The sequence below is a fragment of the Ursus maritimus genome, unplaced genomic scaffold (genome assembly GCF_017311325.1).
Source record: "Ursus maritimus isolate PB19 unplaced genomic scaffold, ASM1731132v1 scaffold_21, whole genome shotgun sequence".
Taxonomy (NCBI): domain Eukaryota; kingdom Metazoa; phylum Chordata; class Mammalia; order Carnivora; family Ursidae; genus Ursus; species Ursus maritimus.
The window spans coordinates 19565356-19587893 of NW_024424564.1; the positions used below are offsets into that span (position 1 = coordinate 19565356).

A 22538-nucleotide genomic window follows, 5' to 3' on the forward strand; every position below is an offset into this window, starting at 1 on the left:
TAAATCTTTGTAATAACAGCTATCAAACTAAAAAACTGTCTACCAATAATTGTCATATTGCATTAAAAGAAAATTCCAGGGGCGCCTGGGTGGCACAGCGGTTAAGCGTCCACCTTCGGCTCAGGGCGTGATCCCAGCGTTCCGGGATCGAGCCCCACATCAGGCTCCTCCGCTATGAGCCTGCTTCTTCCTCTCCCACTCCCCCTGCTTGTGTTCCCTCTCTCGCTGGCTGTCTCTATCTCTGTCAAATAAATAAATAAATAATCTTTAAAAAAAAAAAAAAAAAAAGAAAATTCCAATTAGAAAAACATCTTAGTTAATACTTAAAAAGGGACAATATTTGGGTATATTCTAGTAAAAGAATTATTTTAATAAATTAAGGAAACAAAATAAAAATCATGATATTTAAAGTCTGTATCACGTAATTTATAATGCGTTAAAATGTAGCAAATGTCTTACAAAACGTTAAAGAAACAAGACCAAAATCTCTTATTTTAAGAAAATTTCTCATACTTTTATGTAGAAAGACTTTCAAATTTTATACATTTGGTGCATTTTCTGTATTATACATTTACCAAAATTATATTTTCTATTAGTAAAGAATTAATCTAAATCCTGAAAGTTCTGTAAGTACTTTCTGATATCATTTTTATTTTTTAAGATTTTATTTATTCATTTATTTATTTTTTATTATGATATGTTAGTCACCATACAGTACATCATTTTAAAAATAAATTTACTAAAAATCTTCAAACTACAAGTACTGAAGGTATCAAATAACAAGATAAATTCATTTAAGCAGGCTTACACAATAAAGACTAATTTTGACTGAACATGAAGTATAACTTTTTTTAAATGCAGCCAATGATAACAGAAGAGACTAACTCACACAGGCATAATTATAAAATTAAAATTTTAAAAATTAAAAGTCTTGTAAAAATAAATTCCATTATTATAGAATATAGTCTCCCTCCCAACAATAAAAATGCTTGCATTTTGGTACACTTACGGCATAAAGGCCTTTAGAATGCTATATACATTATTTATTTCTCGCTACTAAAAGATGTCTTTAAAATCCTGGTATTTGATAAAAAAATCCAGGTATTTGATAAAAAAATCCAGTTTTGATAAAAATTTTAAAATTGTATTTTTACGACTTATGAGTTAGTATCCGGAAAAATAAAACATGAGAAATCAAAAACTAAGAAAAAGCTGCAGAAGAACTTAGCAGAATAAATTATTCTTTTTTTAACACCGATTTATTTCTTTTATAAAGAGAGAGCAAGGGAGAGCGTGTGTGCACAAGTGGGGGGAGGGGCAGAGGGACAGAATCTCAAGCCGGCTCCCAGCTAAGCCCACAGCCCATTGCAGGGCTCGATCTCACAACCCCTGAGATCATTACCTGGAGCCAGGACCAAGAGTTGGACGCTTAAAGAACTGAACCACCCAAACGCCCCCAGAATAAATTATTCTTAATTACACTTAATTATTAGGGTTTTAAGAAAATCACTTGACTTCTCTGATCATGTTCTCAAAACTGCATAACTCAGATAACAACTTCGAAGGATTGTTAAAAGGATAGCATTAGATAATATATATGAAAATAAGTTGAAAACTATAAAATTCTAAGGCACTATGAGGCATAATTCTTTTAAGATCATACAAAGATATACCGAAATGATGAAATGAGGGGATAAGATATTAAAATTTAGGATGACACAAGAAACTGCTACTATAGTAAGACAGAAACAAAAGGAGATAAAACAAAATTATTTACATGCAGTCTTTCTCCTAGAGCATAATTATGATGAACTATATGGCATAGGAATCAGACAATTATAGAACAGAGATCAGATAAAATATTTTTTTTTCATACATACTATATATTGTCTATGAATCACTACCAAAACATAACATGTTTAAACTGGAAAATGATAACAATCTTTTTGGAAAACCATTTCCATTAATAAGCTTCTCTCTTCTGGTCCTTATCTGGAGGCTACTACCAATGAATGAACCAATTATCAGTACTGTCCATGTCAATGAACAAGTGGCCTTTAGGGGACGCTGTTTGGGAGAGAGACAGGAATGCAGAACAGAGATTAGAACGTAGGAGGTATTTACTAATTTCTTCAGAAAAATCCCAACTCCTGGGGGAATTTCTACACTGAGAGGAAGAATTGTCAAGCTAAAATTAAATGGCTTTTTAACTTAAAATTTAACAGTATCAACATTCGTCTTCTAATGCTAATTACAAAAAACTGTTATAATAAAAAACTAGAGAAAGCAAATTACCAAAAGTTTTGACTACAAAATTAAAGACTTTTATACTTATATATAAAAGCAAACCTAAACTTACACTCTCAAACATTTGGATCACTCTGAAACATTTTTTATCTTGATTTCCCTGAAGATTTTCATCACTTCTAGGACTTTAACTTGCCTGCACATTTCTTACTTAAAACACATTTATAAACACATACATGAAATGCTACAGAAAGAGCAAAGGAGTTCAGAAAGCTTCTTTATCAGAATCTACACTACTACCTCAACTTCCAAACACCCACAGGAAAATCCTGGGCATATGTATATCATACTTGTTCTCTTCCCTTTGCAGATCCCCAATTAGAAACTGCAGTTAATCATAGCATAATTAGCACTAGCACTTATATTAATGGACACAGCAGAATCACACGATGCCATGTGAATAAAGATGAGATTATTTTAGGAACCTCTGCTAAGTAATCTACTACATTATCTTATAAAATGCAATATGTAAGGGATATTCTATGGAAGTTAAGGGTAATCAGCTCACCAGAGATATGTTTTAAGCTCTCCAACTGTTGGCAGAGGATAAGAATTATGAACACAGAATAGGAGGAACTAACAGGAATACTGGTGACACTGGTAATTGACTGACAGTGCTTAGAATGGAATAAAGGAAAAAATATCTGATCTAATAAGGAATCTGATAACCTGAATCTGTTCATGATTTTGTAAAAAAACCCACGTAATAGGACATTCATTCCTTCTTTCCCTCTACCTAATTGCGTGATATTAAGTAAATCTTTTACCTCATAAATGGTTTTCTCATCTGCAAAACTAGGACTAAATGTTGCATCTCAATTATTTTATTTGGGATAAAACTTTATGGTTTTTATTAGTCTCACATGCTGTAGACCCCACTTTCCATGTCATTTAAAAAGCCATTAAGACTATCAGCTAAAGAGAAACAGAAATATACTTCTGTATGTGTTCCAACTCAGAGTGATGGGAGAAAGCATTCACAGAGAAATGCAAAATTTTCTTAATTTATGAGTTCCCAAGTACCCAAATCTATTATGTGTGGTAATATGATTACTAAAAGAGTAATATTTCTTTCTTTGAGGAACAAGACCAAAACCACCTCACAGGTAGCTGAGAAAGACTTAAACAATTAATAATAAAAGTCAATAAATGGTTGATAAAATGTTGTTTTGCAGTTCATAAAACGTAATACAATTATAGAATTTATACCCCAACATTTTTGAGACTTTTAAAACATTTATTTCTAAAAGTTAAATATTTAAAATACATATTAGATATTTCTAAAAATTTAAATATTTAAAATACATTTAAAAGGCCTACCACTTTGTTGACCATCTCCATATCACACAGATTGTCCACTAAAATTCGACATGCTTCTTCTTTACCCCAGTGAGCAGCAGCATGAAGAGGTGTCCAGCCATCATAATCTTTAATATTAACATCATAGCCTGCCTGTATTAAAAGTCTAAAGAAATTACAGTGAATTAGATAATCATTAAATCTAAAAATGAGCAAACATAATCATTAGCTTTATACCATGCAAGTTTACAAAAATTTGTGATGTATTTCTTTTCCTAGTTCACATCTTCTCCCTCCCTTTCAATGAATTAATAGAACAAAAGAAAATAATTCTCAGAAAACACTGGCAATGAGGATCTTGAATTACTGCCATAATAATGCATTCAGCTTTAATTAATTCTTACTGACTAATAAGTCTTATGGTTTGGTGTAACATTGATTCTTGTTAATATGAATTATAGTTGAAATTTTCATAGGAAAGCCAATAATTTTTCAATGTGAACTCAAAAACTCCTGGATCAATCTGTATGTTAAACTGATTTATTGAAGGAATGTCTTCAGGTATCCATATTACATGTCATCTCAAGCTAAATGTGTTCTAAAAATATACTGGGATCAAACAAATTTATTTTGCAGTTTTTCTGTTGCCTTGCAGTTGAGGAACTAGTTTGTGAATGCTTTCACAAACCTTAATGATCTACCTAATTTTCATAGGAAAATGACAATCTGTTAGGAACAAACCAAAGCAAAACAAATATTCAAGGGGTCGATTCTACTTTTCTGCGGCAGTAGAAAGCAGATATTCTAATTATCAACAAAGCTAGAAAAGAGGAATACATTTTAATACAATGCAAAGAACTGTATAAATTATGTTAGTATGGCCTCCTAACTGTAAATATTGACATTAACCTTTATTTTATTTAGAAATTAAGCTCGGAGAGCAAGGAGTGGGTCTATAAATTGCACAGCACAGCCTCTCACACACAGGCGAACAGTAAATACTTTACAACTCATGAAATCTGGTTGACCTTTACCTTACTTTCCAAGTAGCTGAGCTTGAGAAGGGCTTCTTTTTACCTACAGGAGGTGGTAGTGATAGCTAATACATAACCCTTCATTTATTTATATTTCACGAATTGATCCCTTATTTCCTAAGAATATTTAAAGCAGCCATTTCCAATTCTGGATCCAAAACAAAACCATCTTAAGAGCTTGTTTAAAAAAAAAAAAAGATTCCCAGGCTCTACCACAGTCCTATGGAATTAAGCAGCATGTTAGGAGATGGGCCCTGCCAATTTGTATTTTTAGGAAATCCCGTTACCTGCCTGCAGACCAACATTTAAAAGCCTCCAATCTAAAGAGCAGGCTAACAGATATAAGTCTAGAGCTTACAGTTCAAAAAAATATGTCCATTAACATATATTATCAGAAACTTTATTAACAGAGACAGAATACTGGAAGATATAAAAATATATCCCCCATTAGAAAATATGAACTATAATAATGTTAAATATTCTGAACAACAAAAATTATAAGTACTTAGGAGTCTATGTTGAGAAGCAAGACAGAAAAGTAGGTATATATATATATATATATATATATATATTTTTTTTTTTTTTTTTCCCCATAAACGTATGGCTCTCTCTATATGCCAAGCCACACAATACTCAAAAAAATAGGACCGTGCTTATTATATTCAAGGAGCTTCAAAGGGGGACAAAAGTCAAGTAAAACAATCAACCCTCAAAGACAGTTTCTGTGATGGAGATGCAATGGCAGTACAGAGTTGAAAAGCATCAAAACCAATTGAAAGGGGTTGTGTGTGTTTGTGGGGAAAGGGATAAGGTACTAAGTGGGGAGAAGGTTACATTTGAAACCAGTTTCTTCTATTTATTTTTCATTTCATTCATATTTTTATTTATTTATTTTCATAAGTAATATACTTACAAAGTTCAAAAATAAAAAAGAATAAATGGCTATATAGGGAAGTCACACTCTCACTGCTGATCTTTAGCCAGCAGTTTCCGCTCCCTTAGGTAACTGTACTACTAATTTTGATTGGATCCTTAGGGAGATTTTATGTATATATCAGCAAATACAATTAAAAATTTTTTTTTTCTTAAAGATTTTATCTTTAAGTAATCTATACACCCAACAGGGAGCTCAAAACCACAACCCCGAGACCAAGAGCTGCACGCTCCACCGACTGAGCCAGCCAGATGCCCCTAAAATTTTAAAATATAGACACAAATGATGAATACTTCTGCCCTTGTTTCTTTTATTTTTTTACAGTTAATACATCCTATTGCTCTTTCTATACCTATATATAGTGTTTTAATTGCTACAAGAGTATTCAGTGAAAGGAGGTATCAAAATTTATTCAACATTCTCCTACTCCTATTATAAATAATGCTGTTAGCACCTACCTTATTTCCTGTGAGAATATCTGTAAAAAAAAATTTCTAGAGGTAGAGCTAACTGCTAAGCCAAAGAGTAACTGTTACTTTGATAGAATCTGTTCAATTGTCACACTTTCAGCAGGAATGTAAGAGAGAGCCTTTTCCCCAACCTTGCCAACACAGTGTGCCAAACATTTTAATCTTTGCCAACATGACAGATGAAAAATGGTAATTCATTGTAGCTTTATCTGCACTGATTATGAGTAAGGTTGAGCATGTTTTTTCATAGGCTTAAAAGCCTTGAACTGAGTCAAAGGATTGAAAGGAATTTGCCTCCAAGTTGAAGAGATGGTGAATGAAGGTATCTAGACAGAAACAAAGTAGGCATTAAGACATCATGACAGAACTTCAAGTAGATATATATAGTTGGAATAATGCAGGCCTGAGGAGCAATGGTAGCAACTTAGCTTAAAAGAGGATGACTTATGGTCTTATGTACTAATTTGAGGAGTTTAAAAAATATCCCAATCCCCACTGAGAATCTTAATAAAGAATTTTAAGAGCCTAGATAACCTAATTAAAAAGACCACTTGGAAGCAGTCTAGAAAACTATTTTACAGTGCAACTAGTACTCAAAAAAAAATATTACCTTTACCATATGCAATTCTCTAATATTTCAATTTTTTTCTTTAAAAAATGCTGTTGTCAAGTCACTAAGTTTATTTGTGACCTGCTAATGGGGTCTGAAAGTTGCTAAGTTTTGGATTAGAGAGAAACACATAGGACAAGAAAAGATTATTAAAAGTTAACTGCACTATTCTGAAGGCTTCAGTTATTGAAGTGAGTAGGGATTGAAAAAAGGTGAAAATTTAGGAATAGTCGACCCACTTAAACTTCACTGTTTTTACTGAGCAGAGGGAATAAGGAGAATAGTTTGATATTAGAAGCTCCAGTGGAACATAACAATATAAAGGGTGCAGAAGATGTTGCTGAGGGCTAGAGTCTTATTTCCTTACACATACATATAACAAAAATCATGCACTGAATTATTTTTTTTATATGGCTGCCAACATATTTGCACTTAAATAAAAGAAAAAAATTTACTGTGATGTAAGAGAGCTTTGTTTCAAGGAAATATGCTGATCAATATATAGACCTATTAAAAGTCTCGGCTACTTATGGCTTAATATTTATTATTATGCTAAAAGCACCCTGAGTCCCAGCATTATGTAGTAAAAAGAAAACTGCACTTCAGATAGATTACACGTAAATAAATATTCACTAGGAATCAAGCTCTCTGAATTTCATGATTATGTTTATATAGAATACTGTTCTTAGTCTGAGTAACCAGAGTTAGCTAATCTGGGAACCTCAAAATGACTTTTTACCAGCCCAGAAGGTAACATATAATGGCTGTCTGACACTTTAACTCAGTGGAAAATTGCAACCAAAGAAACGAACAGAATAATCAAAATTCAACAGTAAAGAAAGGGCTTTAAAAATAAAACAATCATATTCAAGATAGTTTTCTCTTTTCCTATAAATAGACATTAAATAACTTCTATAAACTGTTTCAAAATAATGTCTGCAGGTATCTTAAGAAAAGGAACAATGAAATAAAGAAAATACACCAAACTAGAAAAATGACTGTGAAAAACAATACTTACTTTAAAACTTCCGTATAGCCTTTAGCGGCTGCAACGTGAAGTGCTGTCCCTCCAGATTTTGCATGCCGGACATCATTTATGTGACCGCTATTTAGCCACTGTCTTGCATCTCTAAGCATTATCCGTTCTTCTTCTTTTCGAGCTGCTTCTATATCAACCCCTGATAAAATAAAAATTGCTTTTATTTTTTCTTTATCGAAAATGCTCTATGTTGGAAAATAAAATTATTTAAAATATTTCAAGTCTAAATAAAAATTAAAAGTGAAATTATATTTGTGAAAAATGGGCTGCTAATAACAAGCTGGTTCAATAAGGGAATGTGGGAATACTTATAGCCATTTTATTACCCTTCTCTACTGATTATTTAGTTTTTGCCCCACAATATTATTTTGGCTTTCTTTATTACCTTTTCTGATAAATCCTTTTGTTTTTAAAAATTTGATTATTTCCTTAGGTACATCATCCTTTAGTTTAAAAACAAGACAAAACAAAATGTTATTAAGTCTTAAATTTCTATCCAACTGCTTTGACCAGTCCTCTGAACTCTAGCCTACTAGGTAGAAATGTTTATTGAACACTCTGACTCAGAAAATTTACCAGACTTTCAAACAGATTCTTTACCAAAGTCTTTCCTTATCCAACATAGTACATTCTTCACTATTAGTATCAGCATTATAATTGTAATAAGTTATACATATGTTCATTCATTTAAAAGCATTTATTAAGCACTGAGTAAGGTTGAGATGGTAAGAGTGGGAAGAATTTAAAAAGGAACAGGATACTCCACTTCTTACCTTCAAAGAGCTCTAAATCTTGAGAAAAAAAATTAAAGTAGAAAAGATAATCTTGAAATTCCTAAATGATCTCATGTGGTCTCATGGCGAGTTGCTGGCTGTTTAATGAACAGCATACACCACAATGCAATTATAGTTTGTCTTACTCCAGGAACCTATGAATTTTATTTAAAGGTAAAGATACTGCTTTTTTATCCTGTAACCCCACTGTCTAGATGAGCACCTAATACAGAGTAAAAAGGATCAGTAAATGTATACTAACTACATGATGAATGAATAAATAAGTAAAAACAATTACACACACACACACACACACACACACACACACACAGCTTCTCAGCTAAGATCTCTCCTATAATTCATATCCCCATATCCAACTGTCTGGTCAGGATTTTTTTCTTTCATTCATCCATTTATCCATTCACCCACCCATTCAATTTGTACTGAGTGCCTTTTAGATGTCAGGCATGTCTTATAAGGTGCAATGGGTATAGAAGTGAACTTATTAGAAGGCCGAAAATAATACATATGTGAAGAAAAATAAAGCAAGGTAAAGGGACAGAGGGTAATGCTAAACAAAACAAAACAAAACAAAAAAAAAACAAAAACCACAACTTGTTTTATAATGGTTTGGTAAAGAAAAGTCTCTTTAATAAGGTGACATTACAGCAAAAAATAGAGTGATAGTCATACTCTAATCTGGGAGACATTCCAGGAATAGGGAAGCCCTAGTAGGCTCTGAGGTAGAAGCCTGCTTGGAATGTTCTGTTTAGAAGGCCAGGGTATCTACAGAGTAGTGAGAACAATAAGCAGAGTGACACAATCCGTCTTAATTTAAGAGGATCACTTAAGCTGGAAAGTTAAGAAAAGAAACTGAGGTATCAAACTGGAGGCTATTATAATAATTTAGACAAGAGATGATAGTAGCTTAAACTAGGGTAGTAGTTAAGGTAGTAAAGAAATTAGATTCTGGATTCTTCAAGGTACATCAACAGAATTTGTTGCTAGTTTGGATGTAGGAGAAAAAGAGAAGTCACATATGAATCAAGGTTTTCTGCCTGAGCAATTGGAAATATTGAATTTTTAATATGAGAAATGTGAAGTTTGAGATGCCCTGACAGACATCTATCTAACTGGATATCAAGTAGTCAGTGGGATACCTGAGGTTGGAGAACAGAAGAGAGTCAAGACTAGGCAAATAATATAATAAAATTATATGCCACAGGCATCTGAAGCTTATTGCTAAAATCTTAATTCAATTTTCCTAGCCAGTCAGCTTGCTGCCTGTCTTGTATTTACTATACTAGGTACTACTACTTACCCAGCAACCTGGAAGACACCCTTAATCCCTCCCTTTACCTTATTCCCAGCCCTCATCCAATTAGTTCACAGACTTGAACTGCCATCTCCCAGAGTGTCGTCATGATGGTATCATAGTTCATCACCATCTTAGTTCACATCCTATACCCCAGGCTTTAAGGACTACTACTGGCCCTTAACTCACTCAACCTCAGTACCTTCTGATTCATTTCCCACATTGCTGCCAGCCCAGTTTTTCCATATCAAAATATAATCATTCACTTTTCTACATAAATTCATCAATGGCCGCTAACCTCCTGTAAGACAAAACTCAAGCTCTTTTGCGTAGTAGACAAAGCCTTTCATATGATTTGGTCTCAATACACTTTTAACCTCTACTCTTTTTCTTCTAGCATCACCCAGTGTTCTTACCGTCTAGATCGCCACCAAGCAGATTATGCTTGTGTGCTGTTGTGCAAGCTATTATCTTCTGCATGGACTGTATCGTTCCCTTGCCTAAGCAAATTACCAATTATTTGAGGCACAACTAAACCATTCAACTGAAGCTCAACTTTTAAAAAGTAGACCATAAATGAAAACATTTTTAAAATCCACAAATTACATTAAGTACAGGTAAAGTCATCTTCAAACTAGAGACAGTTAAATCTCAATAACACATTTGAAAGAAACTTGCAATAAGATTTCCCGAAAAAGGGGGGCGCCTGGGTGGCACAGCGGTTAAGCGTCTGCCTTCGGCTCAGGGCGTGATCCCGGCGATCTGGGATCGAGCCCCACATCAGGCTCTTCTGCTATGAGCCTGCTTCTTCCTTTCCCACTCCCCCTGCTTGTGTTCCCTCTCTCGCTGGCTGTCTCTATCTCTGTCGAATAAATAAATAAAATCTTAAAAAAAAAAAAAAAAGATTTCCCGAAAAAGGGGGAGCCTGGGTGGTGCGGTCAGTTGAATGTCCAACTCTTGGTTTCAGCTCAGGTTGTGATCTCAGGGTCATGGGAGTGCATCCCAAGTAGGGCTCACGTTCAGCTTGGAGTCCGCTTGAGATTCTCTCTCTCCCTCCCTCTACCCCTCCCACTCATGCATGTGCGCGCTCTCTCTCTCTCTCAGTGAATAAATGAATTAAAAAAAAGAAAGATTTCCAAAAAAGACTTTATAAAAAACCATTACACTATCTATGTGTAATAAACAAAACCTATTATGACTGTTATTTAAAAAGTAACACCATTTCATAATGAATCAATTTTATATATCAAAATTTCCTACCAAAAGATAATCATCTCATATTATTTAAGATGACTTCTAATGTTATTCATAAAAGAAATTATAAAGTTAAAATTGTACTACATTAAGTATAACCTTTTTACTAAATGATTTTTCTCAGACTGATTTTATTTTCTTACGCTTTATACTTTTACTAAGTCTTTTAAAATACAGACCTCTTTATTATCATTATGCTTTTTGTCTTTACCACCTTGAATATTCTTACTTTTATTATCTTTTACTATTCTAAATTCCCTTTGGACCTGAAATTTAAAAACATGTACTTCTCACTTCTGGATTTGTCTAATTTTATCTAATTACAAATTTGTCTAAATTTATCTAATTACAAAGCAATTACCCTCTTTTAGCTCCACATCATGCTCACATAAATTATATGTAAAAACAACTCATGTTTAAAATTAAAGTACATGTGAAAGGAAATTTCTTATGCTTAAGAAAATCCAGTTGGAAAGAAAAACTGCACTTCCATATTTAAAAAAAAAATTTAAATACTACTTAGTTATAGACCTTGCTTTATTTCATTAAAATCTAGGGGAAAAAACCCTTATTATACTACATATTACAATACTTTTTTCCTAGTTCCACTGTTTTAACTAGCTAGTGACCTTGAGAATGCCATAACCTCTCTGAATAGTAGTACATTTAAATGTACTTCCATTATATGAATAAAATGAATACCATAAAGTATTTCTAGATTAAGAACACCGAAATTGAACCTAGACTGCCAAGTTTCAATCCCTTATCTGCCACTTACTAGCACTATTATTTTGGGAAAGACACTTAATCTCTGCTAATATTCAGTTTATCTGTAAAATATTTATTTGTAAAAAAAAAGGGTAATGAAAGCACCTATCCCCTAAGATTGTTGTGAGGATTAAATTAATTGAGATATGTGAAACGCTTAGATCAGGAGTAAGCACCAAGGTATTAACTATCACTATCAGCTCTAAACGCCTATGATTCTGCTTCTCCTTTCTTGTTTTATGGTCTAACAGACAGAAAATTCTATAATGCATTTAACTGGTCCTTAGCCCACCTACTATAATTCCAAGGCTTTTAAATAATGAAAACGATAGCAAAACTAAATTGGGTATAATAAAGTGATTATATTATTTAACATCCGTTTAACTACTATTGAAAAACAGTAAATATAAGATTGAAATGTAGCCAAATCTCTTGGTGAGAAAAAGTAAGAATAAACTGGAGTTTGGTCACAGTTAAGAGAGAAAAAGATTGATTCGTGTCCCAAGCTAAATAAAGGCAATTGCATTAAAATACAAGCCAGTAATACTTTAAGCTACTGCTCAATCATTACTACTTTGTTTTGTTCTTAAGTAATCTCTGCACCCAGTGTGGGTCTTCAACTCACAACCCTGAGATCAAGAGTTGCATGCTCTACCAACTGAGCTAGTGGGGTGTCCCAAATCATTACTAGTTTCAAAGGCAATTTACTTAAGCATAACTAGTTATTGATCAAATACTTAAATAAGAAATTAGAGCTGAAAGAATTGAAGAATTTTAAAATATTAAATAAAGACATTCATATCAGGATAAATAATTTTAGAAATCTTATCACTACAAGAAGTATATTTAAGGTGCTCTTTTTATAATTATTAAGATCTATTAGTAATATCCCTATAATTTGTTTCTCTGGAACAAAGTTATGCTACATAAGTTCATGTACTTCCATTATATGAATAAAATGAATACCATAAAGTATTTTCTAGGAGACATTCTTAATAAAATACAGTATGATAACAGTGATGAAGAGTGTGAGCTCAAGAGATCTGTCAGACTGTTTGGGACTGAACCACAGTACTACTTCCTACCTGTATGATCTTGGGTAAATCACTGATTCTCAATTTGCCACCTGTAAAATGAGGGTAATAGTAGTAGTAATCTCTTAGCATTGTTGTGAGGATAAAATGAAATGAGGCACTTAAAGCCCACTGGCTCAATGCCTGGCAACACTGTCAGCATTTAATAAGAGTTAACTACTATTATTAGTATTAGCTTTTCACTTTTTAGTTCCAGGGTCATCTCATCTATTTCTCAGAACTCCCCCTCATCTATTATTCTCCCAGATTTACATCGTCCATTGTGACATCTCCTAGGTTCCAACAATGCACCACATACTGTTATGTGAATGTCCTTTAGCTGCCACAAACTCCATATATCCCAAAATGAACTCATGTATGCCCTTAATCTGTTCCTACGTCATCCCACATTTTCCCATATCAATTTAGCCGTCATTAATTCTTTTTTTTTTTTTAAGATTTTATTTATTTGAGAGAGAGACAGAGAGAGCATGAGTGCGAGGGGGGAAGGGAGAGGGACAAGCAGGCTTCCTGCTAGGGCAGAGGGAGAAGGAGAGGGAAAGGGAGAAGCAGGCTCCCCACTGAGCAGGGAGCCCCACGTGGGGCTCATCCCAGGACCCTTAGATCATGACCTGAGCCAAAGTCAGAAGCTTAACAGACTGAGCCACCCAGGGACCCCAGTCATCATTAATTCTTAAACTGGAAACTTCAGGAGGCAAATAGTGGGCCTCAATTCTTCCTTTATCTCCTCCACATTCAATTATTCATCAAAGTGTTTTAATTTTACATTAATATTTCCTCAAGACAGCCCTGCTCTTTTCTATCTTAAATGTAATTGTTTTGTCTTATCTTTCAGCTGGACTAAATTAAAAGAGCCTTCTTCAAGGAAGATATGCCACACCATTCTAAATCATCTTCCAAACTGCCATCAGCTAGCTATATAACTAAAAACCAAATCCAATCGAGTTCATTTCCTGCTTGGAGATCTTTGCTGCATCTTATGCCTATAAAATGGATGTCCTCACCACCTGGCCCCAGGCTCATTTTCTCAGGTCTCACCCTCCTACTAATTCCATCCTGACTTTGCATTTTGTGATTCCAATTCTAATGAGTTCTCCTCATATTTTATGTCTCCAATTCCTTTTCTTTGCACATGCTGACACCCCTGCCTGACACGCCTTTTTTTGTCCACCACCTCCTTTCTCTGCTAAGCAAACTCATTCTCAAATGTCATCATTCTGAAACTTCTACTGACTATTGTTAGCAGTTAGTCATAGCCTTTTCTGTTCTCCCGCAACCTTTTGTCCCTATCCATATTTTACACATAGCACACTGCATTGTGAAGCTGTTCATATATACCTGCCACTTCTGATATACCGTGAAATCCTTAAGAAGAAAGATTGTCTTCTTTCTTCCTTTCTGTCTTTTCAATACCCAGCACTCAAAGCATTTGCTGGCATATTAACCAATACTGAACGAATCATTACAATTAAACTTAGTGTTGCAAAAAGCTTCCTTTATATACAAGGAAACCAAAGGCAAAAAGGTTTCAGTACATCTCCATGCCTTTTCTAGCACGTAATAATGGCTAATATTAGACAGTATAAAAAGATTTATTTTGAATAGTTCTTAACAGGAAATGGCTATCTATCTAGGTACTCATCAGAGCATATGGGCAGAAAAGGCAGTCTTCTCTCTAGATTGTGATGCTTTCTACCTATTCTTCCAGCTTCCTCAAGTCCTCAATATCCCATTACTCCAAGATGCCTGATTAGAACATTCCTGTTAAAGCTCTTCTGTGTACTTATCCAAGCTCCAGTTTTTAACTACTTTTCTAATGTATGCCCTGTTTCTCCTGGGCTTCAGGGACCTTCGACTATCTGTTACAATGCCTCAACTCTATTTAGGCACCTAAATATCTTCTCAGCTTCAGTGTCTTAAGATTATTTATTTATTTATTTGAGAGAGAGAGAGAGAGAGTGCATGCACTATTTGAGGGGGGGACGGGCAGCGGGAGGGGGAGATAATCTTAAGCAGGCTCCAAGCCCAGCATGGAGCCCCGACATGCGGCTCGATCTCACGACCCTGACTGAGATCATGACCTGAGCCGAAATCAAGAAGTCGCACACTTAACCAAATGAGCCATCCAGGTGCCCCTTATGATTTTTTTTAAACACTTAGTATGAATTATGAATTTTCCTAATCCCAGGAATAAAAATCTCTTTTCAAAGTACTAATTTAGCTTCTACCCCTTTGCTTCTATTTCATGATCAACCATACTTCAGTAAGTGCCTACCTTCTAAAATAGTATCCCATACATTTCCTTCATCTTTTAACACCTTAGTAAAACAGTTCTCTTCTGATAATACTCATTTAATCACCGTCTAAACATAATGGAATATAGTGGAAATCATGCAGACTAATTTTATTTATACATATTAATTTTTAATTTATTATACACATTAATTTTTAACTATTAATTTTTAATTGGTAAAATACACATAAAATTTACCATCTTAACATTTTTTTTCTTTTTAAAGATTTTATTTATTTATTTGACAGAGAGACACAGCCAGCAAGAGAGGGAACACAAGCAGGGGGAGTGGGAGAGGAAGAAGCAGGCTCCTAGCGGAGAAGCCTGATGTGGGGCTCGATCCCAGAATGCTGGGATCACGCCCTGAGCCGAAGGTAGATGCTTAACGACTGTGCCACCCAGGCGCCCCACCATCTTAACATTTTTAAGTACATAGTTCAGTAGCGATAAGTACATTTACACTGGTGTGCAACCCATCTCTAGAACTTTTTATCTTGCAAAACTGAAATGCTACACCCATTAAACAACAAATCCCCATTCCCACCTCCTGATAGCCATCATTCCACTTCTTCTATTAATCTGACTCTTGAAGTACTTCATGTAAGTGGAATCATACAGTATTTGTCTTTTTGTGACTGTCTTATTTTGTTTAGCACAATGTCCCCAAGGTTCATCCATGCTACAGTCTGTGTCAGAATTTCATTTTCAATGCTGAATAATAGTCCATTGTACGTACATACCAGATTTTGTTTATTCACTCATCCACTGCCAGACACTTGGTCTACCTCCATCTTTCGCTTAAGTGAATAACACTGTTATAAACATGGGTATACAAATATCTTCCTGAAAGTTTCCTTTTAACTTTTTGAGTATGTACCCCAAAAAAGAACTGCTAGATTTTATTAAAGATATTATATAGACATATAAAACATAAATATATTATGTATTATATATATCTCAAGATACAATTCATATATATTTACAATATACAGTTCAGTGGTTTTTAGTATATTTGCAGAGTTGTGAAACTATTATTACCACAGTTTGTTTGTTTGTTTATTTACTGATTTTTAAAGATTTTATTTGTTTGGCAGAGAGAGAGACAGATGCGAGAGAGGGAACACAGGGAGGGGGAGTGGGAGAGGAAGAAGCAGGCTCCCAGTGGAGGAGCCTGATGTGGGGCTCGATCCCAGGACCCCGGGATCACGCCCTGAGCCGAAGGCAGACACTTAATGACTGAGCCACCCAGTCGCCCCCGCAATCAGTTTAGAACACTCATCACTCCTAAACAAAACTCTACCCATAAATAATCACTCCTCATCTATAAACTGATGTTTCTCAAATTTTTGTCTCCAGCCTGTACCTTTCTCTGCTCATGGATTCAACTGCTTAAATATCTAATCGGCAAAACAAACTTGACATATCTGAAAATAAATCTCTGAACTTTCCCCACAAAACCTACTTTTCCCACAATATTCACATCTCATTTATACCTTCTTTCTTACATACCCTACACTTAATCACTCAATAATCCTCTTGACCAAACCTTCAAAATATATCTAAAATTCAACCTTTTCCCATCACTTTGTCCACTATCACCTACTCCTGCCCTTATTTTCCTACAATCTATTCTCAACACAACAGCCACAGAGATCCTTTCTAAAGTAAGTCAGATCGTGTCACTCCTCTACCTCAATTCCTCCACTGGCTCCCTACTTCTCTCTGCCTAAAAACCAAAGTCGTTCCAACGGCCCACAAGCCCTTGATGTGGTATGGTTCACTGTTATCTCTGTGACATCTCCCTCCAGCCTCGTCCTTGTTTTGCATACTTTAGTCACACTAGTCTATTTGTTGCTTCTCTGAATAAATCATGCACTTTCCCATCCTTGCACTTGCAGCTCCCCATCTGGAATGTTCTTTGCCCAGATGCATGATTCATCCCCTCACTTCGCTCAGATCTTAGCTTAAATATCCATTAACGCTCTATTTAAATTTACAACGTATCTAATTTATCCTATGCACGTCCCTATTCTCTTTGCCTATTTTCTCTCCAAAGCTTTTATTACCACATAATTTTATGTCTGATCCTACAATTTATGATACTTCTTTCAATTTTAAAAATATTTAAAAAGATGTAGAATTGAGAATCATATATTTTTTTCAAACAGACTCATATTACACATACTGTTATGGAAAGTGATTTTTTTCCAAATTATGATTTCCCCTTCAATACCAACAATTATTTTATTAAAAAAGTCTAGTATCATAGTCTCTCTAAAACAGTTTTAAACATTTTTTCCACTTAGGTCATTTTTACATTACCTTGCCGATTAACTTCATTTTGAAGTAGCTCTTCCATTGCTTCTTCCTCAGCAATATCTAATGGTGTGTCTCCTTCACTGTTGACAGCTCCTACATGAGCTCCCTGACCAATCAAAAATCTGTAAAATGAAAGGGAAGACAGTTAAGCAATGACAGTATCATAAGACTAAAGGCATAGCAAATGAAGAAAACTCTTATGTAAAAGCAACACTAAAAACCAAGGATAGATGCATTAAGTTTTAAAAAAGTAGAGCATGTTTTCTTATTTTAATTTGTATTTCTTAATTTTTCTATAATGTACACACATTGCCTTACTAATACAAAAATGTTATTTAATGATAATTAGAAAGTCCTTCATAGGATCATTTCAGACTGTCTCCACTAAAATTTTTCAATACCTCCATATTGACTGGTTTCCTAACTGAGCTCCACGTTCCCAGTCTCACGCCATATGCAACAGTTCTTTTTTTTTTTTTTTTAAGATTTATTTATTTACTTGAGAGAGAGAGAGAACGTGCACGCAAGTAGGTGGGGTACAGAGGGAGAGATAATCCTCAAGTATACACCTTGCTGGGTGTGCAGCCCAATGTGGGGCAAAATCCCAGGACCCTGAGATCATGACCTGAGCTGAAATAAAAAGTCAGACGCTCAAGTGACTAAGCCACCCAGGTGCCCCATATGCAATAGTTCTTAACCTGGGGTTGATGGACTAAAGTCAGAAGGCCATTCAACTGATGCAGGTATCTTAAAATACTGTTTAGATCATCACTGTTTTGAAATGAAAAGTAATTGTTAGATCAACCATTAGGTCTCTTCATTTAATGTGTTACTAAAGAAGCACATATATAACTATACCATAAATGAGTTTTTCTGATATTTTGAAAAATGAAACCCAACAGAACTGGTGTTTGGTGTTCTTCCTATTTTATTTTATATATCCAAAATACAATCCTGAGAAAAGTATCCACAGGCTTAATCAAACCTGACAAAGGGATTCAGATACAAAATGTTAGGAATCTCTTCCACTGCATCAACTATACATCTCCCAAAATCTATTTAAAATGACTGGAGTCAGCTTCCCACTTAAAAATCTTTTATGGTTGTACCATACTAAGAGAAAACATACATGACCCTCAATGAGCTGGTTTTGTCTTCTTTTTCAGCCTCATTTCTATTCTGTCTTGTACCACACTTTAGGCTCCAATAATACAGAACTATACTTATAATGCCAGACTAAGCCATGCTCCTTTGGCATCCCTGATTTTACTTCTGTGTATGTAAAGAATGGGCATTTTTCCTCTATGTCCCTAACCAACTTAACTCTTATTCATATGCACATTTTTATAGACTACATAAAAATATTCTCATTATAAAAATAGTAAAAATGTCCAGAATTTAAAAAAAAGAAAGAAAAAACAAGAATACCTTTATACCTCTCCTTCTACTATTATGTTCCCTCCCCAGAGATAAATATTACCAACAATATCTTCCTAGTAACTTTGCTATGAATTTTTATATGTGTATATAAACATGTACACACTCACTTTTGAGGTTCTTTTTATGAAACAAAAATTAATGAGATTATTTTCAATGCACAGGAATGCAATGCATTATAATAGTTGAAAAATACTCCACAATATGGCTGAATCATACTTTTATTTCATACCATCCTCCTAATGGAATGTTTTTAAATGGACACTTGACATTATCAACCTTTAAAAGTTTTCCCAACATGATGGGAATAAAACTTTATTTCCTGATCACACAAGAGGTTGAAAATATTTGGGTATGTTTACTGGCATTTGTATTTTCTCCTCTCGTGAACTTATTTACATCTTTTGCTAGTACTTTGAATGTGTTCATTAATTTAACAAAAACTTATGGGATGTTTTTATGGACTGAGTATTTGTATCCCCAAATTTCATCTTGAAATCCTAACCTCCAATGTGATGGTATTAGGGGGTGGGACTTTTGGTAAGTAATTAGGCTTAGATGAAATCACTAGGGTGATGCACCCATGATGGGGATTACTGTTCTTACAGAAGAGGAAGAGATTAGAGCTCACTGTCTTTCTGCCATAAGGGACACAGCAAGATGGCAGCTATCTGCAAGCCAGGAAAAGGGCCCTTACCAGACACAGAATTGGCCAGCACCTTGACCCTTTAATTCCCGAGTCTCCAGAACTATGAGAAACAAATGCCTATTGTGTAAGCCACCCAGTTTATGGTATTTTGTTTTCCCAGCCAAAGCTAAGACAGGTATCTAGTATGTACCTAGTACTATGTTACACGCCAGGAATACAATGGTAAGCAAAACAAACATAGACCTTTCCCTCAAAGAGCTTACAGTCTAGTAAAAGAGAGATTATTCAAAGAGTTAAGATTATTGTAAAATTTTGGTAAGTCTTATGACAGAATTTTGGGGTTTCTACGAGTGGATAATAGGATAACCTAATTCAGTTAGGTAAGGAATATGTAGATACTAACAAAGACAATGGAAGGAAAGTGTGTTCCATGTAAGAGAGAACAAAAGGTACCATATAACCCTGTGACAGTAAATATGTATGGTCTACAGAGGCCTGGTTCATTTTCCTGAAAGAACTGATCAATCTCTATGTATAGCTAATCTCTCCTACACACACACACACACACACACACACACACACACACACACAGTGAGAGTCTACTTTTCTAAGATGTTATATGATCAGGAATATGTTTCAAAAAGATCACTTTGTACAGTACGGAAAATAAATTACAATGTAGAAAGAATGAAAGTAGAAAGATCAGTTAAAGGAGCTACAGCAATAGTAAAAAAAAATTATGTTGGAAACTTGAATTTTATGGAAGAAATGGATGAATTCGAGATACCAAGGAGATACTGGGAGATGAGTTGGATATGAGAAGTGAGGGTGAGGAAGGTGTCTAGGATAAATTGAAGTTCTTGACTTGTATGATGTGATAAATGAATGGTGGTACTAATTAATGATATGGAGAAAATGAAGTTATTTCCTACATCTGACTAATAGCTATGTTACAAATATTTCTTCCATACTGTAACTGCATTTTGAAAAAGAACCCACAGGGGCACCTGGGTGGCTCAGTCGTTAAGTGTCTGCCTTTGGCTCAGGGCGTGACCCCTGCGTTCTGGGATCGAGCCCCACATCAGGCTCTTCCACTGGGAGCCTGCTTCTTCCTCTCCCACTCCCCCTGCTTGTGTTCCCTCTCTCGCTGGCTGTCTCTATCTCTGTCAAATAAATAAATAAAATCTTTAAAAAAAAAAAAGAAAAGAAAAGAAAAAAAACCCCACAACTTTTCAGGGCTCCTGGGTGGTGCAGTTAGTTAAGCGGCTGACTCTTGCTTTCGGCTCAGGTTGTGATCTCAGAGGTCATGGGATCAAGCCCCGCACTGGGCTTTGTGCTCAGTGCAGCGTGCTCAAGACTTTTTCTCCCTTTCACTGCCTCAAACGAATAAATAAATCTTTAAAAAACAGAACAGAAACAAAAAACTTTTCTTACAGTACTTTGTATCTTACTAAGTTTAAAGGTTGCATAAAGGCAGGTCTGTCAGTCTCTTGTTTAAGAAGGCTTTTACCATCCTATTACATGTATCTATATGGAGATGTAACTTTTACAGACATATACATAAACAAGAACAAAAGAATATACACTACAAAGTTAACAGTGATTATTATCTCTAAGTGGTAATTAGAAGGGATTTGTATTAGTAGTTTTATTTGGGGGGTATTTTTTTGTTATCCAAATTTTCTGTACAAAGTTTATTTTGTATATGTGTGTCAGACCACAAAAATGGCTACCATACCATTCTGTAGCCTCATGCTTTTACATTACACTTAATAATACGCTGTAAATATTTCTCCCTATATAAGGTAAAATTTCATTTTTATGATCTTCATGGGACTTCTACAAAGAAGTCATACTTGAATTGAAGCAACTTTTTCTGTTTTAGAGTTTTATTTTTTATTTATTTATTTTTTAAGATTTTATTTATTTGACAGAGAGAGACAGCCAGCGAGAGAGGGAACACAAGCAGGGGGAATGGGAGAGGAAGAAGCAGGCTCCTAGCGGAGAAGCCTGATGTGGGGCTCGATCCCAGAACGCCGGGATCACGCCCTGAGCCGAAGGCAGACGCTTAACGACTACGCCACCCAGGCACCCCTGTTTTAGAGTTTTAAAAAATGTAATATAAAACTAAATGAGAACATTCATGTACTACAAATAAATAAATGAGTCTGGAGCAAAAGAGAAAAAATATATAGGTGGTAAAATAAACTGTGCTATGCTCCAGGAGAATATGTAAACAATCCGCTATGCAAAATATTAACCAAACAATTAGCCATATTTAAATGAAATCACTTCTATTTTTCTTAGGTAGAAATCATTCATAGGCTATAAAGACTGAGAATAAAAAGAGTACCTCAGAGTAGCTTCAGTGCTTGCAGCAGGGGGAGCTATATGGGAAGCAGTCTCAAGGAAATACCAGGGCAAAGCCAAATACAGACAATCCAAAATTAATATAAACAGGAAGGATGTTAAGAGAAACTAGCAAGAGTAAAGTTACAAAACTACTGCCAGGAAACAGAGACTGGAGCAATTCCTGAACCAAAAGTTAAGGTATATATATCTACTCATATAATTCACAAAAATCACCTGCACTCCAGGACTATCATTTGCAAATATGAATTTTTAAAACGATATATAGAAATAAAGAAAGAAAATCCCATGGCATTAATTCTTAGCTACAATGAAGATCTCAAAAAACCATTCAAAGATTGGTTGTGTGAAAAAAAGCACAAATGTTTAAGTTCCGTAGACTCTGAGTTAGGCTCCCAACTCTGCCTCTTGACAGCTGTGTGACATTCACTAGAACACTGGAAGCCTAGTTCATAGACAAATTACAGGGCTGTGTGAAGTTTAAATAAGTTAATGTCTAAAAATAAAATTCTATCTTTTATCCCATCACGCAAAATCATCACATTTAGAAAGCAATGTTTAAGATAATGTGAA

General features: G+C 34.8%; 1 protein-coding gene across 4 annotated transcripts in view; it reads right to left on the bottom strand.

The window, feature by feature from the left end:
- Positions 1-22538, bottom strand: part of PPP1R12A (protein phosphatase 1 regulatory subunit 12A) — a 139005-nt gene that overhangs the window by 58560 nt on the left and 57907 nt on the right. For all 4 annotated transcript variants that reach the window (XM_040637291.1, XM_040637292.1, XM_040637293.1 and 1 more), the window contains exons 3-5: positions 17513-17631; positions 7673-7832; positions 3628-3772 (exon numbers count right to left, since the gene is read on the bottom strand). In XM_040637291.1, the coding sequence (XP_040493225.1) occupies positions 3628-3772; positions 7673-7832; positions 17513-17631 (424 nt within the window). The remainder of the gene's footprint in view (positions 1-3627; positions 3773-7672; positions 7833-17512; positions 17632-22538) is intronic.